Genomic DNA, 23,049 nt, shown 5'->3' on the forward strand with positions numbered 1-23,049 from the left:
TTACCTTCAGTCTACTCTGTAACCACAAGCAGAGCAGAGCGTTGCTCCTCGTCATGACACTCCTAAGACATATCGGCTTGTAACGCTGTGAAACACAGGAACCCACTCATCCAGGTTTAGATGTTATAGTGCATAGACCGACATTAGAACAGGACGGCACCATCAACAGGAAGGAAAGGGGCTTCAACCTTTTGGTTTGAACGAGTTACAAAACTAAAGTGGGGGTTTAAGTTCCTGCTTCATTTGTTCAGAAAAGGGAGGCTGAGTTCGGATCAGATGTTTGGAAGGTGGTAGTTGAATTTACGCAGGTTGTTGTAGTACTTCCTGTTGTCCAGAGCTGGAAAGATACTGCTGCTGGTCAGCTGCGGCAAATACTGGAGAGAGAAAGAGAGAGTGGTGGTTATTTCAGGGTTTTAACTCTTTGAAGCAACACTAAATAGTTATTAACACTTTAAGCTATTGCTATCAGTGGCTCTTGAACCATAAACTTGAGCAGCTTCGCATTATACATCACTCTGCTCCCCACTGCTGGACAGAAACTGCACTTAACGAATTTGTGGAAGCACTAGTGGGAGTCCTGTACTTGCTTTGTGCCAACAGCTATTTACTGTACAGGTGGTTAGCATTTTCAGTTTGTCGTCTATCAGTAAAAAGCACAAGAAGAAAAATTTAACTTTTTTGCTGGCATCACGGTGGTCTGGAAGTAGCTTGTATTTGTATAGCGCCTTCTTAAGCCTAGTTTATGCTTCTGCGTCAACTTCACGAGGGAGAGATGCACACACACTGATGGAGACATTTTACTCTCGGACTTCTCCGTCACCTGGGGAGTGTTGCAAAGCAATTCTCCACCAGGACAACAGATGGCGTACAGCTTTTCTGGGGTGTCCTGCCATGTATCCAGTCCGAGATAGTGCCTTTACTGTTTTGCTTATATTTCCATCCACACTCGCTGCAGATCTTTTTATTCTTCCAGTCACGGGTGAATAAAAAGTTACTATTTTTAGAGATGTTCTGTGAGGTATTCTTCAAGCTGCTCAATGTCTGTTGCTAGATATCTTCAGTCATCCACCCAGTCACACACACACACACACTCACACGCTGTGTGTATGAAAGTAATGTCTCTACACGTAAAGCAAGGGGCTAAAACCAGAGTGAACATCAGTTCAGCCTACACTAGTTTGAGGATGCTAAAGGAGGTTACAAAATCACGGACTGATGGTGACCTGGCTTTGTTGCTACTGGACTTGTTAGTAATACTTTTTGCGCAGCAGTGTATATCTTCTTACTTCATGGCTTATTTAGCATCAGTTGGCGCGTGTTAGCATTAGCTTGTTGTTAGGGCGCCAGCTACTGTCGGCTGCTGCAAGTTTGTTAACGACAGTTGTAATTCAGCTTTCAATTCAGCTATTTTCCTTGTAGGTGTATAAACCTTTAAAAAGAAACAACTTAAACAACATTCATCAGTGCAGATTTTGACATCAATTTAGTTTACATTTTGTAAAAAAATAACATGAACTTAATTGAATCCCTTATTTCACAGAGAGGGCTTCTCACCCCGGGAGGAAGGTGTCTGCGAGGTAAATGCATCCTCTTGTAGTTGGGCCGGTTCTGCTCTCGAGATGTGCTCTCGCACTTCTCTCTCAGGCTGTCGAAGTAGGGATGCTGCAGGAGCTGTTCACAGGTCAGCCGCTCAGACGGGTCCATTCTCAAACAGCTCTACAACAACACACGAAGACACATTTACACCTAAATATTAAAATACGCCCTTTCTTTTTATTGTTTTGAACTGCTGCCTTTAAAATAAAACCTTTTAGATTTTATTCATAAAACAGCTTCCTTACCTTCATGAGGCTCAGAGTCTGATGTGACAGGTTTGAATATTTATGCTCCAAAGATTCCTATGAAAACCAACATGACATGTGGCTGAGTTAAGAACAGTTTGTTTCTAAATAATAACAACAACAACGATAATAATAATAATAATAATAAAGATAATGATAATAATAATCATGATAATGATTATGATGATAATAATAATAATAATAATAATAAAGATAATAATTATAATACCATCTCCTGTGGTTCTGGGATTGAAAGTCCACAGAAGAACTGGTTGTTGCTGAAGACCTGCTGATGCCGAGGGATCAGATCTCCTGCAGGAGGCAAGAAAAACAAAACAAGGAAACGGTGTTAATTTACATTCATAGAAAATAAGTTAAAATTGCTTTATTACTTTATATTATAGTAAGGGGCTGACCAATATGTTTTTTTAAGGCCGATGATGTGTTGGGGTCCTTCAGGCCCTTTCATGAGTCTAGTAGTGATGGCAGTTAGCCACACAGGTGCCTAATTTTTAATTTTTTTATCGACTTTTAAAAAGATTTTGGCCGAAATAGAAAAAATTAAATATATCGGTCAGTCTCTCATTATAAATACATCCACAGCCTGCTTTGGTAGTGACATGTCTACCAGCAGCTTTAAAATTATTCAATCATGTGATATTTTCTTCCGCGTGTCTCAGCAGGTCCTTCTTACCAAGAGTCTTTCTGATCAGGTACAGCTGGTCCATGTCCGACTTCCCGGGCCACAGAGGAACTCCTGACAGCAGCTCGGCAAACACGCATCCAATCGCCCAAACGTCAACAGGTGGGCCGTACTGAGTGTCACCCACCAGCAGCTCGGGGGCCCGATACCAGCGAGTCGCCACGTAGTCGGTGTAGTAATCACACGGGCCCGCTGAGTCAGCAAAACCCACAATATATCAGTTTATTTGAAAATAACATTTTGTTTTCACCAGCATTTGCTGATATACTTGGACAACTTGCATTAGAATACCTGTTCTAAAACTAGTAGTGGGACTCGATTAAAACATTTTTTAAATCTAAGCCTTTGTCATTAATTAATCTCGATTAATTGCATTTTAATCATTCAAGACAATTTGCACGCAAGCAAAGTGTTTTAAATTATAAATAATGTTAGTGAGGCACAGAGGACAAACCCACGCTTTAATGAGTATATTTCTGTAACCACAAGGTCTATTTGATTGCTTTGGTCTCGTTGTAAAAGTAACCATTGTGGCATTTGTTGGGAAGTGTAAATATTACTAAACGTGTTATTCATGAAATGTAAATGGACACGGAACATTGTAAATGTGGTGTACTGAGCTGAACACTAGGTGGCAGTAGAACACTTCTAATATAAAGGTGCAGTTTAGAGTTCAGGGGAAGTTCTGCTGAAGGTTACAATCTGTTACTTGTCCTTCCTGTTGTAATAAAGTTCATATGGCGAAAGGTACCGCCTGCCTGTTTCTTACCAACTAAAACATTAACAGTAAAAAAATGTTTATTTTCCTTTCTTTTTTTCATGAAGGATGGCTTTGTCATGATTCATTTAATTGTAGGTTTAGTTGTAATTGTTGCAATTAGCCACCGTTATAGTGGATGAGGTACTTTTTGTGACATCACGGGATCAGCTGTGTGGAACGCTTTCACTCCCGTTTCATGTCAGAATTGCTCCCGGTTGGGAATGAGCCTGCAGGTAAAACAACGCTATTATGTTACGCGACTGCTTTCACAGCCGGTGGAAAGCCGGGGTGACATTTAACGTGTTATTTTTGTCTAATTAATTAACCAGTCGTAATTAACAAGTTAAATTCCCACTCATATCTAAAACAGATTCAAATCTAAATGTAATTATAATGCATTTTGTTTCTGTTACCATCTCAATAAAATATAGATAATTATTACAACATTTTCAAAATAAAACACCCTGCAGACTAATTTATGATTAAAAAATTGATTATGCGGAAATATTTCGAAAACGTTTTTTTTTTTCTGTCTGTGCGGGCTAATAACAAACGATGCAGGGACTGGTTTCAGTCCATGCCCCACTTGCCCCACTTATTGGGAACCCCTGGTCTAGGAGACAAGAGGCTTCTCTCTGATAGCTGTAACATCATTTCCTTAAATAATTCAAGTTCAAGTTTTTCAAGTTCAAGTGTTTGTTTCCTCTCATCTTGAGATCATCAACTAGAGAACAGTTCTCTAATAAATGGTTTTTAATGATTTCAGTCCCCACAAACTACTTTTCTAATTTCAACGCGTTCCTGGTGGAAATGTGTGAAACTCATCGGTGCTCGTTGGCGTTAAGGTCTCCTCCATTGACTATCTTCAGTGAGTACAGAACGCCGCAGCTAGATTCCTCACAAATACGTCCAGACGTTGTCACATTACTCCCATCCTCGCCCGCTTGGTTACCTGTGCAGTACCACAGTTCAAAATCCTACTTTTTGTCTATAAAGCATTGATTGGCCCAACTCCCACTTACCTCGCTGAACTAATAAAACTGTATGCTCCTTCTAGATCCCTTAGATGCAACTAAATCAGCTACTACAAATCTCAAGGGGAGCGAGCCTTCTCTTTTGCTGTCCCCAAACTCTGGAATGCCCTCCCCCTTCAAGTACGACAGGCCCCTTCATTAGGCCGTTTTAAGTTGGCGCTGAAGACCTATTTTTTATCACCTTGCCTTTGGTCGTTGACCTAGTTTTACTATATCTTAGGACTGATTGTCTTTGGTGTTTTTCTGTGCTTTGATTTTCTCACAATTTTTAGTCCCATGTTTTATGATTCATTAGTTGTTTATTCATTCCATTATTGTTGAGATGGCGCTTTTGTTTATCTATTTTTAATCTTATCTTTAGGTTGTTTGATTTTATTTCTTTTTTATGGAGCTCCTCTGTTCCCTGCTGTACAGCACTCTGGTCAGCTGTCATGCTGTTTATAAATGTGCTCTATAAATAAACATGGCATGGTATGGTAGTGATCACACACCTCTGTAATCATGACAACGGTGGAGAAGATCTTGAAACTTACTGAGAATCCTGGCAAAGCCGAAGTCACAGAGCTTGATGACCTGGTGTTTGGTGATGAGGATGTTCTCCGGCTTCACGTCTCTGTGAATGCACTGCAGAGGCACAAGCAGCAGGAAAACAACAAAAACCCGTCAACAATGCTGCAAATTTAAAAGGCTGAGTGTGAAAAACAACAAAAGGAAAAGACCAGAGGAAATGTCTGCTACCCTGTTTAACGAGGACCCTCGTAGCAGCTGTTGTGTCTAGGTGATACATTAACTGCTGCTCAGCCAAGGAGAAGGAATTTGTGTTTAAAGAAAGAAGAAGAAGCCATAAAGCTGAAGGAGGGAGGAGAGGAATTTAAAAACAAGCAGAGGACGACGGCAGGTGGGAGATGTACAGCACGAGGAGTCAGGAGGAAGAACGGACCACTCACATTTTGTTTGTGACAGAAGTTGGCGGCTTGAAGCGTCTGCCAGGTGATGCTCTTGACCAGATGCTCCGGGACGCTGTGGAAATCAAAACCCAATCATCACTTCACCCCTCAACTCTTAATAAAACAAGATCAGGTCCAGATCTTTCTTCCCAACGTGTGAAACACAATCTTATTGGCACATTCCACCCCCCCCCCCCCCCCAAAACAAAATGTGACATTTGCTTTTTTTTTCTACATGGTTTCAACAGGAAAGTCCAATGGAAAAAGCATAAACACATCAGCAATGTTTCTGAAGTCACACGTAGGAGGCAGAGGGGCCTGCAGGGCGTGCGTTTTAATCCCAGACTCATTCCTGGAGCTCTGATAAATAATTAATCATGAAATGTTGTATTTTCTGCAGGAGTACAGTTATTAGAGTTCTGATAACCTGATGGAAATCATTTAGGGAGGATCCCTTATCTAAAAACGGTTATTACTAATTATTAACAAACAAGAGAAATAACTGATTTCCAAATAATCCAAATGGATTTATTTAGCAGAGGAAACAAACAACAAGTCTTGTTCTTTTTTTTCTCCAAAATAAAACTCAGGTTTGTTTTACTTTTCTGTTTTAGATCAGTTTAAAACCGCTAGCTGGTGAAGAGAGACTCAACAGTGTCTGTCCAACGCTGAGGCTTTGTTGGCTCAGGGGCGGCCATTTATCTGCGCTGCCATGGAAACGCCTGATTCAAGTCTTGTGAATGACAATTAATTAGATTCTCCACCCTTTTCCCCATTTGGCTTTTGCCTCTTTTGTACCTTCTGAATAATTTTTTGCAGCCGGCCAGGGCTGGAGGTGAGGTGGTGAGCCAGCTCCGTATAAAACGTGAGCATCACCGTAAGCATACCACAGCGACCCCGTCAGCCTCCTCAGAGACGAGAGCTGTGCCTGTTGGAGCTGAACTTTTTTCAGTTATAAGGGTTGGTCTGCAGCAGATGCAACTTTATGCATCAAAGTTGATGGGAGGATTTCTTTGGTGCATGTTTTTCTGTTTGCAGCCACTTATTCTGCTTGTTTAGTTAAGTCATTCTAGAAATGAGCAAGTTGTGTTTGTAGAGTCGACCTCTCCAGCACATCAGGGCTCTGCAGAATTATAGGTGCGATGGAGCAGAAAGAAACCTAAAACATGAAGGATAGTGGCCCTCGAGGAAAGGATTGGACACCACCGATGTTGACGTTTGCTTGTTTTGACCATTGAAAGCATCACTTAAAGGGTAGACACAGACACACTTACCCTCTGGGATGGCGGTCCAGCTCGTTCAGCACCGTGTGTTCACAGTATTCAAACACCAAGTGTAGCCTCCGTTTACGCCGAAACACTTCAATCAGATTCACCAGGTTGACGTGTTTCAGTTGCTGCACACACAAATCACAGAGTTTAAACCCCACAGGAGATGACCGCCTAACCTAACCCTAACAAATCATGTGACGGCACTGCCTGGACGAGTGACGTCCGGCTTGCTCTCATCAAACAGTAAATAGGAGGTAATAAACATGCTGTTGCCCGTGACAACTGGTCCTACTTATGAGCTCCTGATGTCCAGCTGGCTACCAACACTTCCACCGTCTGCGTGACTAATTAAAGCAACTCCACCACAGCATCTTTGATTAGTCTCATGCAACATAAAAGCCTAAACTAACAGTTTTTAGTCTTCTTCTGAGACACACCCGACCAAATGAGATGCAGTCGTTGTCAAGAGAGGAACAAAAACTAAGTGAAACAGATTAGTCATTGATGTAGAGTCATATTCTGATTGAATACTTTCTCTCGCTGCCTAAGGTGATACATTTCTGCAGATGTGAGGTTTCATTTCTCACAACAAAGCCCTGACTTATAAAAGCCTGATTCACCTTGAGCATCCTGATCTCCCTCAGTGCAATCTTTTTGATGATGGGGTCGTCCTCAGACTCCACAAACTTCTTGATGGCCACGATCTGTCCCGTGTCTCGATTCCTGCACTTGAAAACAACGCCGTAGGAGCCTTCTCCGATTTTCCCAATTTTCTCATACTTATCCATCTTCTCTCAGGCTTGGGTAACTAAAAGCAGTGAAAGATCACCCAAACGCTTTAATACAGGAGGAAGAGAGAAACTGGTCTGGCAGTGAGCAGAGCAACAGAGGCAGAGTAATCGGACCACCAGCTGCTTTTATAGTTAGTTTGCAACACTGAAAAAAATACACAGTATAACTAACTTAGTGCTATTTTGTAGTTAAATCTGTAATTATTCCAGAATTAAATCTGGGACAGAAATCCAATCCATCTAGCATTTGAATATGAGTACAGCTGCATGTGGAGTGAGTGTGTTAAGGTTATTGTGTAGGGATCAAAATGTTTAGGTAACCTCCTAAAGAGCCTGTAAAAGGTACAGGTAGAGGCAACATTACACCTGTCTCGTAACTGTTAAGATTGCATAATGAAGCATTTGCAATGCAAATCTGTGAGATAACTTCCCTCAGGGTACACACACACACACACACACACACACACACGCAAAGTTAAACAGTTAAGGGGATGAAATCAGAGTGCTGCAATAATAAAGGAATTCAATATTAGAAAAATTGTTTAAATAAATAAAAATAAAGCAGCATTTCAAGAACTTATCAGATTGTTTTTGTGCATTTGGAGGACCTAACTCAAAAACACAGAGCAGAGTTGCCTCAGTAACAATGCTTCATTTGCCAAAGGCACTTTTATTTCAGTAGGATGGTATTTTCCTAAAAGAATAAACTCCAACTTACATGTTTGCAGATGTTTCTTATGTAAGATCCTTCCCTTCCACCCTGAAAACAACCCGTGAGGCGGACACACACAGATCCACTGTGCCCACAGCTGCTACAGGCGCATGTTTTTAAGCATCAAATCATATGGAAGGAACCCTTCTTCCACCAGACCTTTCAAAATAAAACTAGCTTCTCTCTCGATCATTTTTAAAAATTTGTACATGTTGGTTATAAAAAGCGACTGCACCTACAACATCTGGATTTATATATACATATATTAAAAATATATATTCCAATAAATTTAGTAAAAATTAGCCGTTTCATTACATAAATCTGCAGATTTTCTGTTTTCTACATCTAGACATTTCCTCATATTCTAAAATATTATGGTTATTTAAAATAACTCAAATCTCTCAGAATATACATTTAACTCATCTTCCCTGACATTTTATAATCAAAATGTTTCCATTTGACCAATTTTTTATTCCAATATTTATTTTAATATTTTTATTTTTTGTTCTTATGAAGCGCCTTGTAATTTTTATCTTTAGAGGCGCTACCTTAAAAATAATTTCTTCAACAATGTAGTTTTTGGATTGCTACTTTAAAAACTCAAACATTCAGTATTAGACATTTTGATTGAAACAGAATCAGAGGAACAAGTGTAACCCAGAAGCTAGAACCTTAATGAGGTATTAACTAATTGGCTTACTAATATGATCCATCCTCAATTTAGATAAAATATAAAATATAAATTAAGGAAATTAACAATACTAATTAATAGATATCTAATTAACTAATAGATAATTTCATAATGAATTATTGGAAGGGTGAATAACTAAAATAACGAGTTTAATATTAAACATCGGTTAAAACAAGAATCTTGAACATCACTAACAGAAACAGAAGAGGAAAGCTGTATACTATTGGTCCAGGTGGGAATCTGAAATTTCATTGGCTGAGAGAAATAAGTCCCGCCTCCGCGAAATAAAACCGTGCGACGCAGCTGAGCGAGAGGAGAGACAAACGGCTGTGCAGCACGCAGATACAGAAAGCAAAGACTGAGCGGTTAGAGAGAGAGAGAGAGAGAAAAAAAAACAACGGTCGAGGCCGTGAAGAACCCTGATTTGGGTGCCGCATAGATAGAGGGAGAGGCGGACTTGACTCCTTCTAATAAGAGCTAGGAACTTGGAACCAACGCGGTGAGTAAAGAAAAAAGAAGAGAAAAAGCTAACGATGCAACTTAAAAAAAAAAAAGGAAACTTAAATAGCTTATCAAATTAATTCCATTCTTATAGATTTGTGTGGAGACGACAGAGTGAACCAATCCTCTGTAGGAGGGAACCGTTGGAGCGCGTTGGTGAGTGAATGAGATTAAATTCAGTAAATTATTAAATTCAAAAAGCTAATTACAGCAACCGAGGTGACAGCAGTGGGCTGCTAGACGTTAGATCCCAGGAGTTAACATCTCAAACTACCAGTTAACGGTGGTAGGGCATATAGGAGTTAACGGCTCAAACCGCCAGTTAACGGCGGTAGGGCATATGGGATTCCCAGGAGTTAACGGCTCAAACCGCCAGTTAATGGTGGTACGGCCTAGATGTACAAGGTCCTCAGGGGCGTTATAGCTAACACCATAGAATTAGCAATGCGTCCCTTAACCAAACATTTAATAATAAAAAAAATAGATAAATAAAAATAAATAAAAGCTAACTGATTAGGGAGGAATTATTTTACAAAGGTGGACCAAAGGACCAGAATTTATATTTTGTTGAATTTTGTTATAGAACATTTTATTTATTTATTTATTTATTTATTTATTTATTTATTTATTTATTTATTTATTGTGTTACAGATATACAAGGTGTCACAATGCTGTATAGAAACACAACTAAATGTATCCTTGTTGTCATGAATGTATTTCTTGTTGAATAGTGTAGAGTAATAGAATCTAACTGAGCCTATTGAGCTGAACAATTGTTGTCATATGTAATTATATTTCCAGAGCTACTGAGAATTATTTTAATAGACAATCAAATTGATGTTATGTTAGTTGAACTGTGAACCCAAACATGATTGGCTATGCCAATAGAGTGAAGCATTTGTTTAAGTCTGTAAGACTTTATGCTGTGATGTGACGAGAAGGGTCGATGCCAACTCGCTAACAGTCCTGTTGTTTACAGGCTGGGTTTTTTTTTTTTCCTTGGGTTTGATCCCGACTCCTATGATCACTCACTTGGAACGAGAACTGGATTTCTTCCTGACGAGGGAGATGGCGAGCCTTAACCACTGAACGAACCAGGACATCTCAAGTAACTGAAGAGCAGACTGCTCTCTTCTGTGAACAATCTCAACGGTGCGGTAGGAAAAAATCGCACCACCGGACTCTGACTTTCACCCCAAGCGTGGGGATTTGACTTGACGCCGGCTGACTTGTGACTCATATGATCAAATCTCATACCGAGCATTTTACTATTGTCGATTGTTTTCATCTGTTTTTGTGTGTTATCTTTATGTGTTATATTTCCCATTATTATTAAAATTTAGTATATAAACCGTTTCATGCTATACCCGTGACTCCAGTCATTCTTAAACAACCTCCAATTCTCCCCGAACCTAATTATTGGCCCATTTGTTTATTTTTTCTTTTAATTATCTTATTGTATCCTGTAATCCGGTTACATAAAACTTGGCGAGCCAGCCAGGAGAATTGTAGAGTTGTTACCTTAGCTAACCATTGACTGACATCATAAGAGTGCCTGGAGGTCACAGTGGTTTGCCATTTTGGCATTATTGGTACTTTTGAGTGTTTTAAAATGGAAGTTGTAAAAACAGAAAAGGTCAAGGTTTCAAATGCTGTTTTAATCAGTGGGTTAACTGATACAGACCTTGATAACGAAGTCTTTGGGTTTATGGAAGGATTCGGACCAGTTAACAGGCGCATTAAGTTACCAAACTGTGATCAGATTATTGTGGAGTTTCAACATGAAGCCACTGTTAAGGAATTAAAGAAACAATGTTTACCCTATGACAAACCTTGTACTAGGAACCCAGATGTTTTCTTTCATATTCAAGACCTAGCCAGCGCGTACAGTCTAGAAACTAGCACATCTGCCACTGATGCCTATCTGTCAGAGCTCAGGGACATAGCTGCGCGTAGCAATCAATCATTTAAAGACCTTCTAATGGAGGAACTGGCAAAAATTGGGGAATCTTTAGGAAGGGATACCCATGCATCTGAACCAGTCACTGAACCAGAGCCAATGCTCCATAGTGACCAAGTTACATATTCCCTGCCTTTAACACCAGAAGTTAACTATATGAACAACTCAAAGGACAATTGTCCACCTACAGAGACTGGAAAACAAAACCCTTGCATTCCACCAAATCTTTTAAACACACCTGAGGTTCAGCGAGTTATTGTGGAACACATTGTTAAAAGCAGTGAGGTTATCCCTCCGCCTACTTCACAATACAGACTAAAACCGTTCTCAGGGCGAGTTCCACACCCTTCTTTTGAAACTGACTATGATACTTGGCGTAGTAGTGTAGTGTTATGCATAAATGATCCTTCACTCACCAAGTCCCAAATTGTACGAAGAATCGTGGAGAGTCTGTCAGCCCCAGCAGCGAGCATCGTTAAAGCTCTTAGTCCAAAATCCGACCCGGAAACGTACCTTGAACATCTCGATTCAGCTTACGCAGCTGTCGAAGACGGCGACGAGCTCTTTGCTCGCTTCTTAAACACAAACCAGGACAGTGGTGAAAAACCTTCCGATTACTTTCAGAGGTTATACACCTTGTTAAACCTAGTTATTCAGAGGAATGGAATTTCCTCCAGTGACGCCGACCAGCAGCTGCTCAAGCAGTTTTGCAGAGGCTGTTGGGACAGCTCGCTGATTTCAAACCTGCAACTCGAACAAAAGAAAGACAACCCGCCTCATTTTACAGCACTTCTCCTCAAACTGCGCACTGAAGAAGACAAACAGGCTACTAAAGCAGCACGCATGAAACAACACTTAGGGGCACAACGAACTAGAGTGTATTCAAATGTGCAAACAACATGCTCTCAGAGTAAAAACACTTGTGAACTGGAAATAGATGATAACTGTGATGACTTACGCAAACAAATCGCTGAGCTCAGGAGCCAAATTGCACAGCTTAAGGTTAACAACACAGATAAAAAGGCAAAGAAAACTCAAAAAGAGTCAAAACCCCGTGTGGGGACTAAAATTCCAGATGAGCCCAAACAGATTCAGCAGATAACAGCAGTGGTGCCCAGACCAAAGCCTGGATACTGTTTTAAGTGCGGAGAAGATGGGCACATAGCTTCTAGCTGTAGCAACGAGCCAAATCCAGCACTAGTTGCAACTAAAAGACTTGCTCTTAGACAGAAGCAGCGCGAGTGGGAGATGTCAAAGCCAATTGCTCAGTCTCCTCCTTTAAACCGGTAGAAGCTCCTATCGTGGGACAGATAGGTGCTAAAGTAGAACCAAGTCCCTCTAAGGAAAGGACAGAGAGACTTTTTTGCAAGCCAGTTCATGCTCATTCAGTGCCAAAACTTCCCAAAAGATTAGTGGGTGGGCGATGCACAGCTACAGTCTCAGTTAACAGTGTTGAATGTAATTGTTTACTGGATTCAGGGTCCCAGGTAACCACCATTGCCAATTCTTTTTACCAAGAACACTTACCTGACCTCTCAATTAAACCCATCAGTAATCTGTTAGAAGTCGAGGGCGCAAACGGTCAAGCAGTTCCTTATTTAGGATACATAGAGATAAGTGTCACATTTCCAAAAGAGCTCGATCAGTCTGGACTTGAGTTACCTACCCTTGCGTTAGTGGTTCCGGATATAAGCTCAAACTCTGATACACCACTACTCATTGGCACAAACACACTCGATCCTTTGTATGAGCAATTGTCTGCCAATAACTTACCTGATTCCAAGGCACTCTCTTATGGGTACCAACACGTGCTAAAAGCCTTAGCAGTCAGAAAAAAACAAAGCAAAGATGGACGAGTTGGTGTGGTGAAGCTTCGAGGGAGAACCCAAGAAGTTCTCCCTGCAAATAAAAAACTGTTACTAGAAGGGTTTATGCAACCCAGCCAAAACAAGCATGAGCCTTATGCACTCATTGAACAACCCACCAATGGTTCTCTACCAGGGGGTATAATTGTAGACTGTTGCCTCATTTCCTTACCTTCACATGGTCCATACAAAGTACCTGTTGTACTAAGAAACGAAACTAACCATGACATCACATTACCCACTAACTGTGTGATCGCTGAGTTAGTTAAAGCCGATCGTGTTATGCCATATCCAGAACCTGACAAAAGTGATCAGAAAGTACTTGCGGCGTGTAGTTCGCAGCAACAGACTTCACCTTCAAACCCTCCTCTCAGTTTTGACTTCGGTACTTCGCCCTTGTCCGAAGAATGGAAAGGGAGGATCACCAACAAACTTAACACTTACTCCGATGTGTTTTCGCACCACGATCTTGATTTTGGTCATACACAACAGATAAGACATCACATCAACTTAAAAGACGAGACCCCATTCAAACAGAAATCTCGGCCGATCCATCCACATGATTATGAAGCCGTGAGAAAACATTTGGAAGCCCTCTTGGAAACCGGTATAATAAGAGAGTCGGAGTCTCCATTTGCCTCACCAATAGTGGTAGTTCGGAAAAAGAATGGTGAGGTACGTCTATGTATAGACTATAGAAAGCTTAATCTGCAAACCATTCGCGACGCATATGCCCTGCCTAACTTGGAGGAGTCCTTTTCTGCTCTCGCTGGATCACAGTGGTTTTCTGTGATGGACCTCAAGTCAGGTTACTATCAAATAGAGATGTGTGAAAAGGATAAACCTAAAACTGCTTTTGTTTGCCCGTTTGGGTTTTATGAATTTAACCGTATGCCACAAGGAATAACAAATGCTCCAAGCACTTTCCAACGGGTTATGGAAAAGTGTATGAAGGACATTAATCTGAAGGAAGTGTTAGTTTTCCTAGACGACTTGATTGTCTTTTCCAACTCCTTGGAAGAACACGAAACCAGACTTTCTCACGTTCTTGAACGGCTTAGAGAATACGGACTCAAGCTATCACCAGATAAGTGTCGTTTTTTCCAGACATCTGTGCGTTATCTTGGACATATAGTATCTCGAGATGGCATAAAAACCGATCCAGATAAGGTGGAAGCACTCAAAACATGGCCGAAGCCTCAGACTTTGAAGGAACTCCAATCTTTCTTAGGATTTACCGGTTATTACCGACGCTTCGTTAAAGATTACTCAAATATTGTCAAGCCACTAACATCTCTCACGGCTGGTTATCCACCCAAACGGAAAAACTTTAAAACACCACCATGTAGATCAAAGTACTTGAACCCCAAAGAACCCTTTGGGAATCGTTGGAGCCAAGACTGTGAGAAGTCCTTTCAAACTATTATTGAAAAACTTACCACTTCGCCAGTTCTTGGCTACGCTGACGCAAAACTCCCATATCTAGTACACACAGATGCTAGTACGACCGGACTCGGTGCAGCGCTATACCAAGTGCAAAACGGTGTCACACAGGTAATCGCTTATGCAAGTCGCGGTTTAAGCTCTAGTGAAACTAGGTACCCTGCACACAAGTTGGAGTTTCTAGCCTTAAAGTGGGCCATAACAGATAAGTTTCATGACTATTTGTATGGGAACACATTCACTGTCATTACTGATAATAATCCGTTAACTTACCTCTTAACAACGGCAAAACTCGATGCAACGAGCTATCGTTGGCTAGCTGCGTTGTCCACCTATAATTTTGACATCAGATACCATGCAGGTACACAGAACGTTGACGCGGATGGCCTGTCTAGGAGGCTGCATGATAAACCTGAAGACAACTCAAAATTCACTGAGGAATGCCAACGACTAGATGAGTTCCGATCTCATCTTTTATCCTCTGTCAAAGAAGTCGAGCTTCAACTTCAAGCCGAAGCAGTGAAGGCAACATGCCAAAAGCACATGGTCTTGGATGAGACTGATTCTCCTTGTGGTTTAGTTCAGTCACTTGCCATGTCTGCAGCGGCCATTCCAGACCTATTCCAGTTGGAAGACAATAGTGACAGTTTCTTTGCTGTGCCCAAGTATAACCATGCTGACCTTGTCTCCTTGCAGAGGAAAGATCCAACCATTGGCCGAGTCATTCAGCTGCTTATGACTGACAATAAACCGCCAACTGATACTATTGCAGAACCCCCGGTGGTTCTTAACCTTTTGAGAGAGTGGAAACGGTTTGAGTTTCAAAATGATTTACTGTACCGGAGACGCCAATTAGGACCAGAGACATCATTGCAGTTAGTCTTGCCTGATTCATTACGTTCAACAGTCATGCAAAGCCTACATGATGATATGGGGCATCTTGGGGTTGAACGTACGACAGATCTCATTCGGTCCCGTTTTTACTGGCCAAGAATGGCTAGTGATATCGAAATCAAAGTTAAAACTTGCGAAAGATGTATCCGTCGGAAGGCCCTCCCTGACAAAGCTGCTCCAATGGTGAGTATTACCACCACCAGACCTATGGAGTTAGTTTGCATGGATTTTCTCTCCATAGAACCAGACAGTAAGAACACTAAAGATGTCTTAGTGATTACAGACCATTTTACAAAGTATGCAGTGTCCATCCCAACCAAAGATCAGAAAGCCACCACCGTCGCGAAGAACCTGTGGGAACATTTTTTAGTCCACTACGGGTTTCCTGAGCGTCTTCATAGTGATCAGGGACGGGATTTCGAATCACGTACAATCAAGGAACTTTGTTCTTTACTTGGTATCCGTAAAGTCAGAACGAGCCCTTATCACCCTCGTGGCAACCCCGTTGAACGGTACAATCGTACATTACTCAGCATGTTGGGAACTTTACAAGCCACTGAGAAACATCACTGGCGCGATTTTGTAAAACCACTTACTCACTCGTACAATTGTACAAAAAATGACGTGACGGGATACTCTCCCTACGAGCTAATGTTCGGCAGGCAGCCTCGGTTGCCTATAGATATTGCCTTTGGGTTACCGCATTTGAACAAGCCCTCTATAACTCATTCTCAGTATGTTAAAGAACTGAAGAGTCATCTGGAACAGAGTTATGACATTGTCATAAAAAACTCTCAAAAAACAGCGAGGAAGAACAAAGAACGGTTCGACAGAAACATTCGTGAGTCCACACTAGGTGTGGGAGATCGTGTTTTAGTCCGAAATCTTCGCTTAAGAGAAAAGCATAAATTAGCAGACAAATGGGAGCAAACAGTGTATATAGTTCTCAAACAGATGGAAAACTTGCCAGTATACACTGTAAAACCAGAGAACGGAGAAGGACCCAACAGAACACTCCACAGAGATCTTTTACTGCCTTGTGGTTTTCTCTCTTCATTAGAAAATGAAACAGAACGCGTTACGAAACCTAGCAGACCCAATACAAGACAGAGTTCAGCCTTAGAACCTGACCCAGATGAGCCACTTGACGAAGAGGTAGATGAGTTTTATTACTCTGATCTTCCACAAGTGCTAAACCGACCATCCTATCAAATAGCGGTCACCTTGCCAAATAGGGAACTCATAGCAGATTCAGGACCGGTAAATAATATTCAACAACAAAACACACTATCCTTACACACAGGGGATCGCAAGGAACCAACCTTAGCTGGTAATGAAAATGCTGAATTGTCCTTACTTGACAAAGGCATCAACACCGAAACATTCTTACCTGACAGAATGAGTGAAACTGCGACATTCTTACCTGAAAGAGTGAAAGAAGCAGCAACATACTTACCTGAAAAAACGAAAAAAAACGAAGTATACTTACCTGACGTAGAAACGGGGGATGAAACTAACACAAACTTACCTCAATTGGATGGTGTCCTAAAGTCGCAGCAACGTGATGTAAGTTTTGAACCCATCATACACGATCAGACACATACATCTGAAAAGACCAAAGTCTTAGAGAATAGCTCATCAGCTCTGTCGGAAACAGAGAGCTCACTTCGTCCTGTCTCAGTTGAGAATCAAACCGAAACGGATGAGCATGATACTGTGCAACCAGAGATGTATGTCAGGAGATCTGAACGAAGTAGTCAGCCTCCTCAAAGACTAACTTACTCTCAATTGGGCAATCCACTAGTGACCGTAGTTAGGTCCCTTTTCCAAGGACTTAATAAAGCTTTTATTGACTCTCTTACTCAAGAAGTTGTGTACCCCGTAGAAACAATGCACAGGGACGTGCATGATATTTAATGGGGGAGGATGTAACCCAGAAGCTAGAACCTTAATGAGGTATTAACTAATTGGCTTACTAATATGATCCATCCTCAATTTAGATAAAATATAAAATATAAATTAAGGAAATTAACAATACTAATTAATAGATATCTAATTAACTAATAGATAATTTCATAATGAATTATTGGAAGGGTGAATAACTAAAATAACGAGTTTAATATTAAACATCGGTTAAAACAAGAATCTTGAACATCACTAACAGAAACAGAAGAGGAAAGCTGTATACTATTGGTCCAGGTGGGAATCTGAAATTTCATTGGCTGAGAGAAATAAGTCCCGCCTCCGCGAAATAAAACCGTGCGACGCAGCTGAGCGAGAGGAGAGACAAACGGCTGTGCAGCACGCAGATACAGAAAGCAAAGACTGAGCGGTTAGAGAGAGAGAGAGAGAGAAAAAAAAACAACGGTCGAGGCCGTGAAGAACCCTGATTTGGGTGCCGCATAGATAGAGGGAGAGGCGGACTTGACTCCTTCTAATAAGAGCTAGGAACTTGGAACCAACGCGGTGAGTAAAGAAAAAAGAAGAGAAAAAGCTAACGATGCAACTTAAAAAAAAAAAAGGAAACTTAAATAGCTTATCAAATTAATTCCATTCTTATAGATTTGTGTGGAGACGACAGAGTGAACCAATCCTCTGTAGGAGGGAACCGTTGGAGCGCGTTGGTGAGTGAATGAGATTAAATTCAGTAAATTATTAAATTCAAAAAGCTAATTACAGCAACCGAGGTGACAGCAGTGGGCTGCTAGACGTTAGATCCCAGGAGTTAACATCTCAAACTACCAGTTAACGGTGGTAGGGCATATAGGAGTTAACGGCTCAAACCGCCAGTTAACGGCGGTAGGGCATATGGGATTCCCAGGAGTTAACGGCTCAAACCGCCAGTTAATGGTGGTACGGCCTAGATGTACAAGGTCCTCAGGGGCGTTATAGCTAACACCATAGAATTAGCAATGCGTCCCTTAACCAAACATTTAATAATAAAAAAAATAGATAAATAAAAATAAATAAAAGCTAACTGATTAGGGAGGAATTATTTTACAAAGGTGGACCAAAGGACCAGAATTTATATTTTGTTGAATTTTGTTATAGAACATTTTATTTATTTATTTATTTATTTATTTATTTATTTATTTATTGTGTTACAGATATACAAGGTGTCACAATGCTGTATAGAAACACAACTAAATGTATCCTTGTTGTCATGAATGTATTTCTTGTTGAATAGTGTAGAGTAATAGAATCTAACTGAGCCTATTGAGCTGAACAATTGTTGTCATATGTAATTATATTTCCAGAGCTACTGAGAATTATTTTAATAGACAATCAAATTGATGTTATGTTAGTTGAACTGTGAACCCAAACATGATTGGCTATGCCAATAGAGTGAAGCATTTGTTTAAGTCTGTAAGACTTTATGCTGTGATGTGACGAGAAGGGTCGATGCCAACTCGCTAACAGTCCTGTTGTTTACAGGCTGGGTTTTTTTTTTTTCCTTGGGTTTGATCCCGACTCCTATGATCACTCACTTGGAACGAGAACTGGATTTCTTCCTGACGAGGGAGATGGCGAGCCTTAACCACTGAACGAACCAGGACATCTCAAGTAACTGAAGAGCAGACTGCTCTCTTCTGTGAACAATCTCAACGGTGCGGTAGGAAAAAATCGCACCACCGGACTCTGACTTTCACCCCAAGCGTGGGGATTTGACTTGACGCCGGCTGACTTGTGACTCATATGATCAAATCTCATACCGAGCATTTTACTATTGTCGATTGTTTTCATCTGTTTTTGTGTGTTATCTTTATGTGTTATATTTCCCATTATTATTAAAATTTAGTATATAAACCGTTTCATGCTATACCCGTGACTCCAGTCATTCTTAAACAACCTCCAATTCTCCCCGAACCTAATTATTGGCCCATTTGTTTATTTTTTCTTTTAATTATCTTATTGTATCCTGTAATCCGGTTACACAAGCATCAGTGAGGATTAATAACAAACGTGTTTAGAGGAACCAACAAAGTCAAACTAATAAACCTGGAGTTCCTTACTGGACAGCTTACGACAGAAGTTTGAACTCTTTCATTCATGAATTGTTTGTCTTTAGAATGAAAAACTAATATTTCAGTCTGGGGTTGACAACATGCGTTTTACTATAAAATACTATTCCACCAAACTAATGAATAAAATGTCATTACAAGAATGCAAATGTAGCTTCATACACAGCAAGTGGGGGGGTGTATGGAGCGATGCACTGGAGAACAACGTGGTGGCTTATGTGAAAGCATAGCTACCATCCACCCCATGAACAGTCTGCTAATGAAGTTTGTTTAAAATTTTAAAAATTTCACGATCAAAGTCTTTGAAGGCATATAATTCATTTTATAAAGTTTAAATTTTCTAATAACAAATTAAAATGATGAGCCTGAGGAACTTAATCAGAATTGTAATATTTTGGTAGGTTTGTTTATTCAATCATCGGCAGATTGGTTGTGCTGCTTTTATTTTGAAGGCAACATCACCTGATTTCCGGTTTGCTCTAACACGTAACTTGACTCATATCTGGCTTCACTAGCCTGGTTCCCATGGGAACGGTCGACTCCACCTACAGAGCGAAAGGGAAAACAGGACTCTGGAGGTTATGAACAAGCATCCATGTAAACTACAGCATCACTCAGGTCTGAGGAGCTGCCATTGCCCCAGGTGGGATACTTCATGAGTGACGGCAGGTTACCAGCATGAAAAGTCTGTTCTGTCACACTGAGACCAATTAGAGCAGCTGTGTGGAGTCAGACGAGAGATAACTGATGGAAACAAATACTCAGGATCCCCGTCAGCCGGATACCGTGTTAAAAACTTTTATTACAAAAAGGTACACATTGAACATTTTTGCAAAGGGAATGCAGAGATGTTAACAAAACCTAGCATTGTCCCTCATTCTGTCATTTTATTTTAAATTAAAAAATGTACAAAAGTGCTTAAATGGTGCAAATAAAGAGAAGTAAAAGGTCTATAAAAGATAAGAGAAAAAGAAATAACATGTACATTATATCCAAGTTCTAAAAACGCTGCAGAGCAGGAGATGCAACATTACAAAGTAGTAAAACCGACCGATCACTAGGTCCTCACGCAGCAAACCGTTCTGACACCAGATGGAAAACACGTTCATCCTCTGGTTGAAGATTAGGTTAATAAATATAGCTAAAATTATCCACATGTTTAAACTGATGTGTACATTTTGACTACAGAGCTTGTGAAATCTCCCAAACAGAACGGCGTCTGCTACTTGCAATGACTAAACGTAACAAGTTAAAGACGATAACAGTTAATCTCCCATTGTTTCCTAATACAATCACAACTCATGAGGATTTTAATGGCACTTCTGTTTATAACACCTCCAAATAACTCGTCTGTTACTCAGTCCACAGCTAGGTACTGCTAAAACGAGCCTGTTTTGTCTCTGGCCCCAGCTCTAACCAGCTTCTATCTTATTCAAGAGACGTGAACGTCTGGCTGATGCAAGGCCACTCATGAATCAACGCTGAAGAAGCTCCTCCTGTTCTGATCACAAGACCTAGAGGTTAGAAACTAAGATGTTTCTCTTGGCAGAGCAGCTCTTCGTAGATCCAAATCTGGAGACTTCTCCCAAGATGAGGCATCTAGATGATTTTACTGAGAAGCATCCGTTTTCTGACTGAAGATCAGTAACTGTTCTCGTGACCGGCTAAAATGTAAAGGTTGCTCAGGGCCGTGGGGTCATCAGTTGGCCGGCTCTCCAAAACCACCACCCTGCAAAAGACAAGAGTCGTTTTAACTAAATGATTACATGAAGATGTCAGTGGGAAACAGCTAGATGTAGTTTACCAGCATGTTCTAAAAGCTTTTTGATCTCCATCCTCTAACCCCACATTCACCAGGACGGTTTATCTGAATTTCTCTGTGTAGTCTACTGCCAACCAGGCATGTTGATGGTATCAGTCTGCAGCTACAGCCGACAGACAACAGTCATGCATGTTAAGCATCATTACAACGCCAGATCAGGACGAGGGTGAGTGCATTGTCAGATAAAATCTGTCTGGTGGTGACAGAAGAGCAGCTAGGCTACAGCCTGTTCTCTGTTCCATTAGATGAAATTACAGAGCCATGGAGACACACACACACCAGGCTGGCAGTGCCCAGGCATCAGTGAATAAAACATGGGGGCTGGGCGGTAGACAGATGACTAGCTCTGGTGCCACAGCTAGGGCAGAATCACTGGTGACCCACTGGTACTCCTGAGAGATCCGCCTTAACAGAGTTCCTTTTATAGATTAAAAAAATTATTGTCCCATAGTTGTCACACAAACTGCTGCAGTGTGGTGAAAATTGTCCTCCGTATTCAACCCATCCCCATGGGGAGCAGTGAGCTGCAGACACGGCTGCGTTTGGGAACCATTTGGTGGCTTAACCCCCCCAATCCAACCCCTTAAAGATGAGTGTCAAACAGGGAGGCATTGGGTCCCATTTGGGTCTTTGGTATGATCCGAATGGGACTTGAACCCCCATCTCCCAGTCTGAGCTGGCTAAGTAATATAAAACATGTATTCTATACATTTAAATGCTGAACTCATTAGGAGACAGAGGACGTTTGCAGATTTGCCAACAGTCTGTTCTGATGATGTGGAGAAAGACAAGTGATCCTGGATCTTTCAGCACAGCCAGCAAATAATGAAAAAACAGAATAAAGACGAACAATTCTCAGTCTGATGGCGATTTTTGGAAGGACATGTGAGGGGCAGGTGTTCTGATAAAATCATCTGAATTTTTACTCATAAAGAAGAAAGAATAAAACCCGGAGATGGACGGAGCAAGAGAGCAAGTGAAGAGAACCAGCTCCCAAATCCACTTCTCAGGGGACGAACGTTCTGGTTTCCAGGTAATATGAAGACAAGGGAAGGAAGTTATTTTTAACACAGCTGGGCTGAATGGATATCAGGGAGGAAGTCAAACAGAAAGAAGAGGGCAGTGATGCGATTAGTTCCTACTATTTGTTTTTCCTGGTGCTTGCTCGTGTTTACCAATACACATTACTTGCGTATGTCTTAGTTTTTCTAAGGAAAACACATTTTTATCCAACCCAGAAACGCTTGAGCAGATGATTTTTAAAGCATAGAGGCATATTATGAGTGACGGGGTGGGCGACATGGCTCAAACATAGTAAAATGGTGTTTTAGAGTTAAGGTTTGTCACCTCTGATGATGTGACAAAGAACAAAAAACATGTGTAGATATCCATTCATCAGCAGTAACACTAGAGTCTAACTTCTGCTTTTCCATCTTTATTTTTCTGAAATTCCCATTTTCATTCTAGTCATATATGTTAACCTAAAGTGTGTTTTATAAACTGAATAATTCAACAAATGAGAATTCTAACTACCGTATTTTCCAGACTATAAGTCGTACTTTTTTTCATAGTCTGACTGGTCCTGCCACTTATATACCAAAGTGACTTATATACCAAATTATGTATACCGCGCTGCAGCGGGCCGGCTCCGGACCAGGAACGAGCTCCCCTGCCCCGCCATCACCTGCTGGAGACTGTTGCGCGCTGCTGCGGGCCGGCTCAAGTCCAGGTTTCTGCCCCTCAGCCCCGCTGGGAGGGTTTGAAACACCGCCATCCTCTGCTGGAGACAGTG

The 23,049-nt window shown here is 41.0% G+C and overlaps 2 protein-coding genes across 10 annotated transcripts in view; both read right to left on the minus strand.

Moving 5' to 3' along the window:
* Window positions 1-67: 67 nt before the first annotated feature.
* Window positions 68-8,177, minus strand: cdkl1 (cyclin dependent kinase like 1 (CDC2 related kinase)). Its single transcript, XM_015969204.3, has 10 exons — window positions 8,066-8,177; window positions 7,177-7,364; window positions 6,560-6,681; window positions 5,286-5,358; window positions 4,872-4,962; window positions 2,536-2,736; window positions 2,071-2,153; window positions 1,842-1,898; window positions 1,555-1,716; window positions 68-374 (listed from the first exon to the last, which is right to left on the minus strand). Exons 2-10 carry the CDS (start codon window positions 7,342-7,344, stop codon window positions 273-275), a joined length of 1,059 nt encoding a protein of 352 aa, XP_015824690.1. The 5' UTR covers window positions 7,345-7,364; window positions 8,066-8,177; the 3' UTR covers window positions 68-272.
* Window positions 8,178-20,734: 12,557 nt separating this feature from the next.
* Window positions 20,735-23,049, minus strand: part of map4k5 (mitogen-activated protein kinase kinase kinase kinase 5) — a 42,442-nt gene continuing 40,127 nt past the window's right edge. For all 9 annotated transcript variants that reach the window (XM_070547046.1, XM_015969184.3, XM_054741802.2 and 6 more), the window contains one exon: window positions 20,735-21,164. In XM_070547046.1, coding sequence (XP_070403147.1) covers window positions 21,077-21,164 — 88 coding nt within the window. In that variant the 3' untranslated portion in view covers window positions 20,735-21,076. The remainder of the gene's footprint in view (window positions 21,165-23,049) is intronic.

Source organism: Nothobranchius furzeri, chromosome 18 (assembly GCF_043380555.1).
Source record: "Nothobranchius furzeri strain GRZ-AD chromosome 18, NfurGRZ-RIMD1, whole genome shotgun sequence".
Lineage (NCBI taxonomy): Eukaryota > Metazoa > Chordata > Actinopteri > Cyprinodontiformes > Nothobranchiidae > Nothobranchius > Nothobranchius furzeri.